Genomic DNA, 13,702 nt, shown 5'->3' with positions numbered 1-13,702 from the left:
AAACCCCTCCATCATGACTTGAACATCTATATCATTAATTCAGGAAGCAGAGAAACAAAAGAAGTTTAGCAATGAAAGGGTAGATGAGATTATTTGCAAAAGAATTGTGAAACAACTATTTGAATCCACAAAAACTTTTATCCGCAGGTAAAAAAATAAATATTATTTTGAAAATGAAGTTAAAGATTCTCATTGTAACGAAGGGAAACGCTGAAAAATTATTAACGAACAAGGTTAAACGACTTTTCCAAGCCCTAACCAACCAAGAAGAATGTTTCTACAAGCTGATAATGGTAGGTTAGCCAATAAGTCTCTTCTACAAATCCAGAAATTGATTCAGACTATCTTTAAAGTGTGCTCTACGCTAGAAAATGCTTGTCATGAACAAGAACATTCTTAAGAACGGCTGCAGCATTCTAAGATGTTTGGAATTAGATGATCATACGGCTGGCAATTGGATTAGGTTAGAAAAACCTTCTTCTCAGACTTCCCAAGTTGGTTGTTTGTAATTTGGTTACATAAATGTTGCGTTCGAAGAAACGTTTCTATGGTTATCATATCAGCATAAAGAAGTGCAATGCAACTGCCAAGGCCAGCTAAATGATGCTTCTATTTGGCGGATGAATGAATTTAAAAATTAAAGCCAGCCTTTAATGTAACATTTTATTCAATAAAAAAAGATCTAAGAACTATCTTTCATCAAAGTACTATTACTAGCGTAGAACATGTTTATTATTAAATAATAATAATAATGTACGGATTTATTTTGACACTCTGAACAAACGAAAAATAACAATCGATTGAAAAGGCCAACCAGCTTTATGAAGAGAAATATTTCAGGAAAAAGGGATAGAAGCTGCAGCGGCCATATTACTTTTTTTCAATTCCAGATCCAATTTCAACAATGTTGATGTAGACATTTTTTTTTTTCAATTCAGTATGTGAAAACGATTTTAGCGAACCTGGCGGTAAGGAACGTAAAAGGGGGATTGTTCAAAACGGGTGGTAGAGGCGATGACGAAACCTTTTAAATAGTTACGGATTATAATTACTAGCTAAGGTTATAAACGTTATTAGAAAACCTTATTAAAAATAAAAATACACCGAGAAAGTAAGGTTATATTTGTGTGGACGTATTCTACGCCTTTAAAAGTATGCTATTTTTTGCTGCCTGCTCTATTTTATAATTTTCTGCTATTTTTTCCTGGACTCCAATAAATTTTCATACTGGTACATTTTAATGAGATCCAAAAAAAACAAACCATGTTAAAACCTGCTGGAACCTCTCTTCTATCCCTTGATCAATTACTACAGAAAAAAATATCTAAGAAAATATTTTGGGTTCAAAATTAAAAAATATAATAATAATCTTATTGTATACAATGTATACAGATTGTAAATTACAAAATAAATTTAAAATAATAATAATCTGAACTATGTTTTAGATATCTAAATGCCAAATATTATTGTTACTCTACTGTAGGGTTGCCAACTGCCCGTTTTTGGAAAGGACAGTCCTTTTTTAACACCTGGTTGTCCTTGTCCTTTCTTAAATTAGGAAAGGACGCCTTTTGTCCTTTTTTCAGATATTATACACACAAATCTAATTTTTGTATTGTATTTTTTATTTAAGTTCTGACTTTTGAGACTTCTTCTTTTGGCTTGTTGTTTTTCTGTTCTAACTGAACTGAATATGTCAACAGGTTATTGATGTAACGATGAACTTTTCATGAATGAGTATGTATAATATAAATGTACCCAGGCCATATTATAGACGAGGGAGAGGGGACTTTTTCCCGGAGCCAGAGTCTCTGCATGTACACCTAAAAACAAAGGAAAACGAATGATATACGAGGGGGTACCCAAAAATAACCGGAATTGCGTTGCCGCGCATGGAGCTTATGTAGTACGCATTTCTGCCGCTAGACGTGTATAGCGCAATTCCTTGCCAGTTCAGTCCTGCCTGTGTTGTCTGCCTGGCTTGTTCTGTTCATCTGCAGTGATTGTTTTTACCAGCGCTGTTTTGTTCTTTTTTCGTTTTTTATGATGGCAAGTTTAAGTGAACAACGTGCAGCTCTGAAATTTTGTTTTCTACTCGGCAAAAATGCTGCTGAAAGTGTTTTAATGTTGAAAACAGCTTACAAAGATGACGCTATGGGAAAAACTCAAGTATACGAGTGGTTTACTCGGTTTAAAAATGGCGACATGTCGATTGATGACAAACCTCGTTCTGGACGTCCATCAACTGCCCGAATCGACGAAAATGTTGAAAAAATTCGAGAGCTGGTGTTCACAGACCGTCGACAGACAATTGATCAACTGTCAGAGAGTAGTGGTTTATCTTGGAGCTCGGTTCAGCGAATTTTAACGGAAGATTTGGGGATGAAAAGGGTTGCTGCCAAGTTTGTTCCTCGAGTTCTGACTGACAATCAAAAAGAACATCGAGTTGAAACATGTCGTGCTTTGAAACAACAGCTTGAAACTGATCCAGACTTTCTGTCAAAGGTCATTACTGGTGATGAGTCATGGTGCTATGGTTATGACCCAGAAACAAAGCAACAGTCGAGCCAATGGAAGACGTCATCTTCACCCCGACCAAAAAAATGTCGTCAAGTCAAGTCAAACATCAAAACAATGCTGATTTGCTTTTTTGATGCCAAAGGCGTAGTCCATTCAGAGTTTGTCCCCCCCCAGGTCAGACCGTCAATCAAACCTTGTATTTGGAAGTTTTAAAAAGATTGCGCAATAGTGTTCGCCAAAAAAGACCCGATTTGTGGCAAACAGGAGACTGGTTCTTCCACCACGACAATGCACCTGCACACACAGCCATCTCTGTTACACAGTTTTTGGCTAAAAATGGCATGGTTCCGCTGCCCCACGCACCTTACTCGCCTGACCTGGCTCCGTGCGACTTTTTCTTATTTCCACGCATGAAAAAGGGCATGAAAGGTCACCGATTTGACAACATTGAAGAGGTCAAGAAAAAAACGAAGAAGGAGCTGTCAGCCATTTCTAAAGATGACTACAAAAAATGTTTCGAACAGTGGAAGCACCGGTGGGACAAATGTATTAGTTGTAATGGAGAGTATTTTGAAGGGGATAAGGTTGTTCTGTAAAAAATTTGTAAATAAATAGCTTTTAAAAAATAATTCCGGTTTTTTTTGGGTACCCCCTCGTACATTCCCGGGCCGCAAAATCCTGTAGACGGCCCTGAATGTACCTAATTTTTTTAGGGTGTCCTTTTTTGGAACTTTATAGAGTTGGCAACCCTACTCTACTGTTACCAAGGCCAACCAATCTATACAATTTTTGTCAATTGTAACTGTAATGTTGACAATTGCGAAAAACTTAAACCATTATTTATGACGTGAATCTGTCGCTGAATTATAGTTGTAATAGTGAAAAACAAAGAGAAAATCAGATTACTAATACCTACTAACTAAACGCCCCTTTTTTCCCGGTTTGAAGGGAAAGCTGCCATTCAGTTTTGTTTCTGATTGATTTTGAAGCACATTGTGTGGGGGCAGTTTTTACCTTATTGCCTGAACGTTTGAAGTTGGTTGCATCTATTTTCGCATAATTTCCTGCATTACTTGATTGTTGGTGTAATGTATGAGTGGACCTATTCTTTTTAACATATTAACAAAAGGATTTTGGCTGTACAAAGTGCCAAATTTCCACCAAGAAATCCTCACAAAAGGAGTATTAACATCGTCGTGAATTCCCGTTACAAAGCCAGCTGGATGGTACATCTCTGGGTAATACAAGGAAGCGTCTGTTCACGTGAAGAAATTACAGGCTGCCGTAAATTTGGTACGATGAAGGAGAATTGAATCTGCAGCGTCTCATATAAACAACGCCATTAATCAAAACATTTAAGTGGATATAAACATGGCGAATCGAGTAGAATGTACATATACAGTCTATATAACTAGTTCCAAGCTTTACACCAATATTCTTTCCACCTCGAGGAATAGTACAATTTCTGAAGTAAGTAAAATTTGGTATTAGGATCTTAAATAAGTGAAGGCAGCTTAAATATTATTTCAAGATCGGCTAGCTTAGAGATTATGTACCTACAGTGACTCCCATTAATATTGGGACAGTACATACAGAAGTTAAAAATTGACGAAAATTAAAAGTGGCACCCATTTATTCAAATTTTTATAAATTCATTTCATTTTATAATTACTATTAATTAAATAAAAACTATTTAAATAAGTACATAAAAATGTTTTGGTAGATTAAAAAAAATATATATAATAATAAGAGCAAATGCTACCTCTCATAAATATTGGGACATTATTATAATTTATAGTTTGTCCAAGGTTTTGCCCGAATATTTATACAATTTGTGAATATATACCTTAAGCATATATTCAATATGAAATTAATAATTAAATTAGTTTATATAAATCAAGCCAGGTGTAACATGTCGCGCAAAAATACAAATACAACGATTGAACAAAGAAATATTATAATTTCTTTGCACAAAGACAATAAAAAGTGTTAGAGGGACAGAAAAACTGATCGGACCTAAAACATCTACTGCGTGGAACATCATTCAGCGTTACCAAAAAGAAAAAAGAATTGTTTCAACCCCACAAAAAGGCCGTCCTCAACTGCTCTCTGAGAGAGAGCAGCGTTATATATTAAAAGAATTAAAAAAGATCACCGACTTAGTGCTCCAAAACTTCAATGTGAAATTTTTGACATGTTCAGAGAGCAAAAATGGAGCAGAAACAGTTCGGCGAGTGCTAAGAAAACTCGACTATCATGGTAGAGCAGTCTGGAAGAATCCTTTTGTCAGTAAGATAAATCGTGTTAAGAGAGTGAAATTTGCCGAAAAATATTCCAATGTAAATAGTGACTTTTGGAATGATATACTCTAGCGATGAATCAAAATTTAATGTTTTCCAGTCAGATGGAAGGGTTATGGTCTGGAGGAAAGCGAATGCTGAACTCGAAAAGAAGAATTTACAGCCAACTTTAAAGGGTTTTAAAGCTGCACCTCCGGGTGGAGGTGGGTCAGTTCTAGTTTGGGGCTGGATGTCCGCATCAGGATTTGGAGAATTAGTGTTTATTGATGGAATGATGCACAAAAATAGTGTATATATTATAGTAATATATTAAAATATAATTTGAAAAAAGTGCCCAAACATTTGGTATTTTAGGGTCTTCTAAATTCTACCAAGAGAACGACCCCAAACCTACGGCTTGGGTGATACGTCAGTGACTGTTATACAATTGCCCAAAAGTATTCCAAACCTCTCCGCAGTCACCAGATCTTAATCCCATTGAACATTTATGGCAATATTTAGCCAGTGCTTTAAGTAAACGAGTAATATCTAACAAAAATGAATTAAAACGATGTTTCCTGGAAGAATGGGAAAAAAACACCACCTGAATTAACCAAAAACTTGTTTCACCTATGCCTGATCGTTTGAGGGCTATTGTAAGTCAAAAAGCAATTATTTAATTATTACTAACCAATTATTAAATAGTAGGAGATTTTAAATATTGAACATTTAAACTCTAGCACTTCTGGTGTCCCAATATTTTTGAGAGCCTTATTTTACACTTTTTCAAAAAGTGCTACCTAACAGTTTGGAATTTCATCGATTTATACTTATATATAATTTCCACAGATGTTGCTAATGTAATTTAAAAAAAAAAAAAATTCCAAACTTTTTTTTTTTTTTTTGGCGCATCAACAGCTGAGGTCATTAGCGCCCGGAGCTTTTTTCAGTGCACTGCCGGCCTCCGGACAGTGTACTCTCGTTACAGACAACACTGTCCATCACCGGACAGTGAGCTGTAAGAAGCTCCTAGGAAGAGAAAATCTAAGGGTCAGCAGCTGGATTCGAACCCGGGACCTCCGCGTGGGAGTCCAGTATGCTAACCTCATAGCTAATCCCTTCCCTACTTTTGTATGTTGTTTTCATTTTCCTTTTAAATCATTTTGTAATAGGTGTCCCAATATTAATGGGAGTCACTGTATATTATATTGTACAATACCGAAAAGTTTTCTTCTTCACTTTAAAAGAATGGTAACAATTATAGATTTCTTTTCCTCAATTTACATTAATAGTTTTACACTCACCACAATAAGGAGTACAAAATAAATCCAATCCCAAAATGAGTGTGCATCCTGGACATAATACATAATGTCACTCCAACCTTCCAGACTTATAACCTAAACAAAAATGAGAAAACAACATTTAAAAATTCAGTTATCTAATTTTTAATATGTAGTGAATGTTAAAGTTGCATTTCCATAATAGTACGAGGTCTGTAAATTAAGTAATGAGACTGATTTTTTAATTTTTTTTTATTAAAAAAGAATTTTAATTCTATATTGTCACCTTCAAAATAACTTCCTTCTGTAGCCACACAGCGCTGGAGACGTTTCTTCCACTCCTTATAGCAGTGCTCGAACTCGCGATGCTGGAATAGCCTTCAGCTGGTCGGTTACAGCCACTTGAAGTTTTCGACTATCCCAAAATGAGTTTCCTTGAGGTGATTTTTCAACTTCGGGAAGTGAAAAAAGTCACAAGGACTCAAGTCAGGCGAATAAGGAGGCTGAGGAGCCATAGGAATGTTTTTATTGCCCACAGTCTAATTACTTAATTTACAGACCTCATATAACAGAAACAATGACTGGTTCAGGAACATCTTAAATAGGAGAGAGATGATAAAATGTAACTTGTACATTTGTAGAGTTCATGATATATATGGCAGGTGTTTTGTTAGATTATGGTAAGCTAAATAAAATAATTCAAAAACTTTCTTGAATATAACCCATAGGGGGAAGTGAATTAGCCACTTCTTCAGGGTGCTTATAGGGCATAGTCATCTGTACAAGGAGGGGTTTTTAGCTCGGAGCCGCTGTACAGATTGTGTCAGAATGAGGAGGAAATGGCCTCTCACTAGTTGTTCGATTGCGTTGCACTATAAAAAAACCTTTGGATCTTTGAGACCAAAGGAGATAGTAGCGCAAAAAGAACTAGTAGGGGAAGTCCTCTACCTCTTTAGTAGGAGAGGTTTCGTCTACTAGATCTAAAGGGGAAGACACAATAAGTCTCTTGTGACTGCGGTGCCATGGGGCATAGGTCCCACCCCGATAATCTAATCTAAATTCTAGAATATAACACAAGTTAAACTAGTAAATACTAGAGAAATAAACTAGAATGTAGAAATGATCAAATTAAATTAGATTCAACGTAAGGGTCGGCCATAATGCCAACGCCCCTCACAAGACTGCGACCAACAGGGTCCCATAATGGCACCAATTAGTCACCAGACCTGTCGTGTTTAACTATATTCAGTCTAGTCAGAGGCTCCTGAGGCAAAGAGCGAAGATGTGGATTCTTCTTCTTCTTCAAAGAGGGCCGAATCCTGAGCCATATAAACCTTTTACGCTGTCTCAATACGTGCAAACACCGTTTTCATCTTCTTCCACTAAGCATGTCTTTCCTCAAACTATATTGGTCTGTGAAGAAATCTACGACCAACCTGATGGCCGTCCTGCTTGTTTTTAGGGGTAATGTCGCAGTAAGTTTGGAAAAGAAAGTGTAGCTATCTGATGATAAAACTTTGTCGCCTGCCATTGTGATTACCAGTTTCTCCATCAACTTTTATGCAACATTCTTTGATGACCATGCCATAAAATGGTTCAAGTCTTCTGAGAGTATGCTCAGAGAGTTAATTAATAACATGGGTAATTAGAGCTAGAGCAAGTGATGGGCAGGGCGAGACGAATGTTTGTAGCATTGGGTGGGTATTGGGTATTAAGATGATGTATATTGTGATGTATAATGGTATGTATATGCTATAGTACGAGTATTATGATGCATGCAGTTATACTGTCATATTGTAATGTCTACTGTACGAGGGTCGTTTGAAAAGTCCGTGCAAAAATAAAAACTACTTAATTTTTTGGGGTAAACCTTTTTTATATTTCAACATAGTCTCCTTTTAGGCTTATACACTTCGTCCAACGCTGCTCTAGTTTGTTGATCCCTTCCGAATAATAGGATTTGTCCAAGTCTGAAAAATAGCCATTCGTTTCTGCAATCACCTCCTCGTTTGAATAAAATCTTTTTCCCGCCAGCCATTTCTTCATATTGGGGAACAAATAGTAGTCCGAGGGAGCCAAGTCTGGAGAATAGGGGGGATGTGAAACGAGTTGGAACCCTATTTCCATTAATTTTGCGACCACAACTGCTGAGGTGTGAGCTGGTGCGTTGTCGTGATGGAAAAGGACTTTTTTGTGGGCCAATCGTGGGCGTTTTTCTTGCAGCTCGGTTTTCAAACGGTCCAATAACGATGAATAATATGCACCTGTAATAGTTTTACCCTTTTCCAGATAGTCGATGAGGATTATTCCTTGTGAATCCCAAAAGACAGTCGCCATAATCTTTCCGGCCGAAGGAACGGTCTTCGCCTTTTTTGGCGCAGATTCCCCCTTGGTAACCCATTGTTTAGATTGTTCTTTGGTCTCAGGAGTGTAGTGATGTATCCATGTTTCATCCACAGTGACGAAACGACGCTTAAAGTCCTGCGGATTCTTCTGGAACAGCTGCAAACCGTCCTTGCAACACTTCACGCGATTTCGTTTTTGGTCAAGCGTGAGCAATCGCGGCACCCATCTTGCGGATAACTTTGTCATGTCCAAATGTTGATGCAAAATATTATGTACCCGTTCATTCGAGATGCCCACAGCACTAGCAATCTCACGCACCTTCACTCTTCTGTCATCCATCACCATATCATGGATTTTATCAATGATTTCTGGAGTAGTAACCTCAACAGGGCGTCCAGAACGTTCAGCGTCACTTGTGCCCATATGGCCACTCCGAAAATTTTGAAACCACTTATAAACTGTTCTAATCGAAGGTGCAGAGTCACCATAATGTTTATCAAGCTTCTCTTTAGTCTCCTGAGGCGTTTTGCCTTTCATAAAGTAGTGTTTAATCAACACACGAAATTCTTTTTCGTCCATTTTTTGAAAATCACTCGACTTCCTCGATTCAAACGAATGCCAAACACAAAGAAATAGACCGATCTGGCTGAAACTTGGTGTGTGTTCTTCCAAGAGATGCTACTAACTAAACATAACCTCGATACGCGCCAGTAGTGCTATCTCTCTGACTTTGCACGGACTTTTCAAACGACCCTCGTATAAGACATAGTATGTTGTGTTATTAGAGCGTTATGTTTTACGCGTCTCTTCTTGTTTTTATACAATTCAGAGCTAGTTTGTCTTATTTATCACCCTCAAGCTAGAGGAATGTAAGCTGAAATACATTATATAGTATATAGAAATATTATAGAGTTTATTCTTTTGCTTCATCGCTAATTCTGAAAGAATAATGGCTTTAGTCTAATTTAAAGTTACAGCTTAATGATCTTATAGCCTTTGAAATCACTAGCTCTAAGGTATGGAAACGTAAGTAAGTAAAAGTAAAGTAATCGCCTATTTTTTTTTTAGGCTGGGCTTAACGTGTAACGACCAATTAGGTGTCATGGGCGGAAGCTCATACTTTACTATAAACAAATTTTTTGTAACAAATATAAAAGTAGCTTCACACAGGATTCAAACTGAGGATCTCCCACTTACAAAGCCACTCTGATAACTACTAGACAAGCACCCGCAATTAGCCAAATGAAGTCCTCCGGTTCATGAGAAAAAGTCTGTTTACTTTTTTATTTTGAAGGACGAAGATCTTTGAGTTTTTAAAATTTGGTTTCCTTCCATCTGAGGGACTTTTTTTAAAGAAAATTTCCAAACGAAATGAGTTCTGTGTATTAAGCATTGAAATTAAATTAAATTATTAGTAAAAAGACGTTTTGAGATGGAAGCTTCCACTTTCACAGCCATCAGAATAATAAATTTATTGTACAAATAATTTAAAAATATTAATTAAACACCGAGTAAACTGTAATTAATAAAACAATAATCTTAAAAATAATTGAAGTTTTGCCCGCTATGGCAAAACCATGTACACTGAGCAAACGGAATACTAACTGAGTTTTGACTTATTTATTAATGCCTTTAGATAAATACATAGAAGTCCATGGTCATATAGATAAAAATAAGGAAGAAAATTATATTGGCAACAAGAAGGTTACTTTACTTTAAGGTTACAAAACTAAAGTGGTTATAGTTGAAAGGGCTAGTTGCCAGAAGTATCTAGAATATCGTAAATTGTTTACTCCATACAATGGAACATTCTGTTTGAACACTGCACTAGTCCTTTTGATATATCGATAGTACTGGCTTGCAGTGAGCGCATTGTTGCGCATTTTGGAGCGCAACGTTCATTCATAATTACGAGGGTCGTTTGAAAAGTCCGTGCAAAAATAAAAACTACTTAATTTTTTGGAGTAAACCTTTTTTATTTTTCAACATAGTCTCCTTTTAGGCTTATACACTTCGTCCAACGCTGCTCTAGTTTGTTGATCCCTTCCGAATAATAGGATTTGTCCAAGTCTGAAAAATAGCCATTCGTTTCTGCAATCACCTCCTCGTTTGAATAAAATCTTTTTCCCGCCAGCCATTTCTTCATATTGGGGAACAAATAGTAGTCCGAGGGAGCCAAATCTGGAGAATAGGGGGGATGTGAAACGAGTTGGAACCCTATTTCCATTAATTTTGCGACCACAACTGCTGAGGTGTGAGCTGGTGCGTTGTCGTGATGGAAAAGGACATTTTTGTGGGCCAATCGTGGGCGTTTTTCTTGCAGCTCGGTTTTCATACGGTCCAATAACGATGAATAATATGCACCTGTAATAGTTTTACCCTTTTCCGATGAGGATTATTCCTTCCGAATGCCAAAAGACAGTCGCCATAATCTTTCCGGCCGAAGGAACGGTCTTCGCCTTTTTTGGCGCAGATTCCCCCTTGGTAACCCATTGTTTAGATTGTTCTTTGGTCTCAGGAGTGTAGTGATGTATCCATGTTTCATCAACAGTGACGAAACGACGCTTAAAGTCCTGCGGATTCTTCTAGAACAGCTGCAAACCGTCCTTGCAACACTTCACACGATTTCGTTTTTGGTCAAGAGTGAGCGATCGCGGCACCCATCTTGCGAATAGCTTTGTCATGTCCAAATGTTGATGCAAAATATTATGTACCCGTTCATTCGAGATGCCCACAGCACTAGCAATCTCACGCACCTTCACTCTTCTGTCATCCATCACCATATCATGGATTTTATCAATGATTTCTGGAGTAGTAACCTCAACAGGGCGTCCAGAACGTTCAGCGTCTCTTGTGCCCATATGGCCACTCCGAAAATTTTGAAACCACTTATAAACTGTTCTAATCGAAGGTGCAGAGTCACCATAATGTTTATCAAGCTTCTCTTTAGTCTCCTGAGGTGTTTTGCCTTTCATAAAGTAGTGTTTAATCAACACACGAATTTCTTTTTCGTCCATTTTTTGAAAATCACTCGACTTCCTCGATTCAAACGAATGCCAAACACAAAGAAATAGACCGATCTGGCTGAAACTTGGTGTGTGTTCTTCCAAGAGATGCTACTAACTAAACATAACCTCGATACGCGCCAGTAGTGCTATCTCTCTGACTTTGCACGGACTTTTCAAACGACCCTCGTAATTATCATAATTTGTACCATCTCCCTTTATTCTCAAGCTAACCTAAATTAACACTAACATTCATTCCCAAAATTGTCTTAACTAATATTGAATCTCCTGTCTTGAATTGTTCTTTCGTTGACGTCTTCTTTTACTTTTTATGTGAAATATATCACATTTCATTAAAATAATCGGAAAAAAATTAATTATTAAATAAATTAACTAAGTGAAAATAAACTTACCAAAAATATTGCAACCCAAGCCAATCCAATATTATCAAACGATATCGTCCCCTGGAATGGATTCGATCCTTGTGGCTTGCAATCAGTATAATACTGATTCCAATTCACACAAGAACTATTTGTTGGAATATTTGAACTCCAGGGTAGTGCTGGTGCTGTACAGATAAGATTGCCATGTTTGATTGGTGGTAGATCTTCACAACGATGCATTCCGCTATCGTCTGGTCTTGAACATATGTAGTCTCTTTCTTGCTCTTGGTGGAAATAATACGCGGCCAGCTGCCTGCATGCAACAAATGCAATTAGTTCACACTAAGCACAAAAACATTATATATAAACATACAAAGAAAGAAAAATTGATCATTTTATTGTTTTTTTTTAAACAAAGTTCTTATTTATAACCTCTTTATTTACGCGTGTTTAGTGAGAAATGGAAATAATAATATGTTCTGAGTGAGGTTAGTAAGAATGGATTAAAAGATCCAGAGTTCTGTTAAATTCCATAAAATTTGTTTCCAAAGGAAAAGTATATCTGTTAAGTAACAAAAAGAAAGCCTAAAATTATTACTTCCGAAAGAGATAATGGAAATTATAGGTTCGATAAGTCATATGCATGTACGTATACGAAAACATACACGAACATATATAAGGATCATAGAAGAAGAAATGTATTAAAATAACCAATTTGTAAAAATATTTCAGCAGATTGATGTGCATACAATGTAAACTGATGTTTTAAATACAGTTACTCCAAATATTATCGTATTTTAGTAAGCTCTGAGGATGACCTAGAGCCACTAACAAAACAACTATTCAACCCCATTTATTGTGCTAACTTTTCGACAAAATTGGTTCGTCTCATTCAAGTTATAGTAATTATTAATATAAATATTATCTACAAGATGGCGTGCTGTTAAGGTAGGAAGTGCCAAATTGGCAGAGTGGTCACAAAATAAAATATTATTATTATTAAAATGATGGTTTTGTTATTAGATTATCCTTAAGAAAATTAGTGAGGTGCAGCCAATAAATATCGTGAACAAATTTCATTTTACATACCTACGTTTCGGTAAATATATTACCTTCTTCAGGATTTGTACAAAAGGAATAATACGTTAATGTTAATACAAACTAATGAGTACAAACAAACCTGAGTAAATACAAAATGTTTTAGAATAAAGATTGAAAATTTAAAATGTCTAGAAATAATAAAAATAGGATGGCAATTTCTTAAAAATAACAATAATATTTGAAAATGACTTAGATTATAAAATATGTGAAGTTTAACGTTGAGCTACGTCATAACTGTTTAGGATTAATGGAAAGGCGGTTTTATATAGGGGTGTGAAACGTCGTTGTGAAAAAAGAGATTTGTTCATCATTTATTTATTGACGTCACCTCAATAATTTCTTTAGGATTATTAATTAATATTATTATTTTTTAAAGTTTTTTGGATTTTTTTTTTTGGAAATAGTTTCAGGATATAGGTAGGGTTGCCAACTCTATAAAGTTCCAAAAAAAGACACCTTAAATAAATTAGGTATATTCAGGGCAGTCGACAGGATTTGGGGGCCCGGGAATATACAGGGTGTTCAGCATTAAGACTACCGTTACTTCGGGAGGTGATTCAGGGCATCATTTGCAACAAAAAATTCTATATAAACTATGGCCTCGATTCGGCTCCATTTTATAGATAATTTTAATTTTATGTTTTTTTAAGGTATTTCTACTTTTTAGCAAACATTTGTCTATATTTCTCAAACTATTGTAGCTACAGCAATTTCAATAAGCTCATTAGAAAGAAGGTTAAATTTCCTTTTAAATAAGCTAATTTATATTCCAAAATAATAATATCGAA

At 36.1% G+C, this 13,702-nt stretch overlaps 1 protein-coding gene across 7 annotated transcripts in view; it reads right to left on the bottom strand.

The window, feature by feature from the left end:
• Ca-alpha1T (Ca[2+]-channel protein alpha[[1]] subunit T) overlaps window positions 1-13,702 on the bottom strand; it is a 673,619-nt gene that overhangs the window by 94,561 nt on the left and 565,356 nt on the right. For all 7 annotated transcript variants that reach the window (XM_074140614.1, XM_074140612.1, XM_074140616.1 and 4 more), the window contains 2 exons: window positions 11,844-12,126; window positions 6,104-6,196 (listed from right to left, as the gene is read on the bottom strand). In XM_074140614.1, coding sequence (XP_073996715.1) covers window positions 6,104-6,196; window positions 11,844-12,126 — 376 coding nt within the window. The remainder of the gene's footprint in view (window positions 1-6,103; window positions 6,197-11,843; window positions 12,127-13,702) is intronic.

Source organism: Rhodnius prolixus, unplaced genomic scaffold (genome assembly GCF_049639745.1).
Source record: "Rhodnius prolixus isolate KJV_2025 unplaced genomic scaffold, Rpr scaffold_6, whole genome shotgun sequence".
Classification (NCBI taxonomy): domain Eukaryota; kingdom Metazoa; phylum Arthropoda; class Insecta; order Hemiptera; family Reduviidae; genus Rhodnius; species Rhodnius prolixus.
Note: the sequence above shows the minus strand (reverse complement) of the source record. Positions and strands in the feature narration are given on the sequence as shown.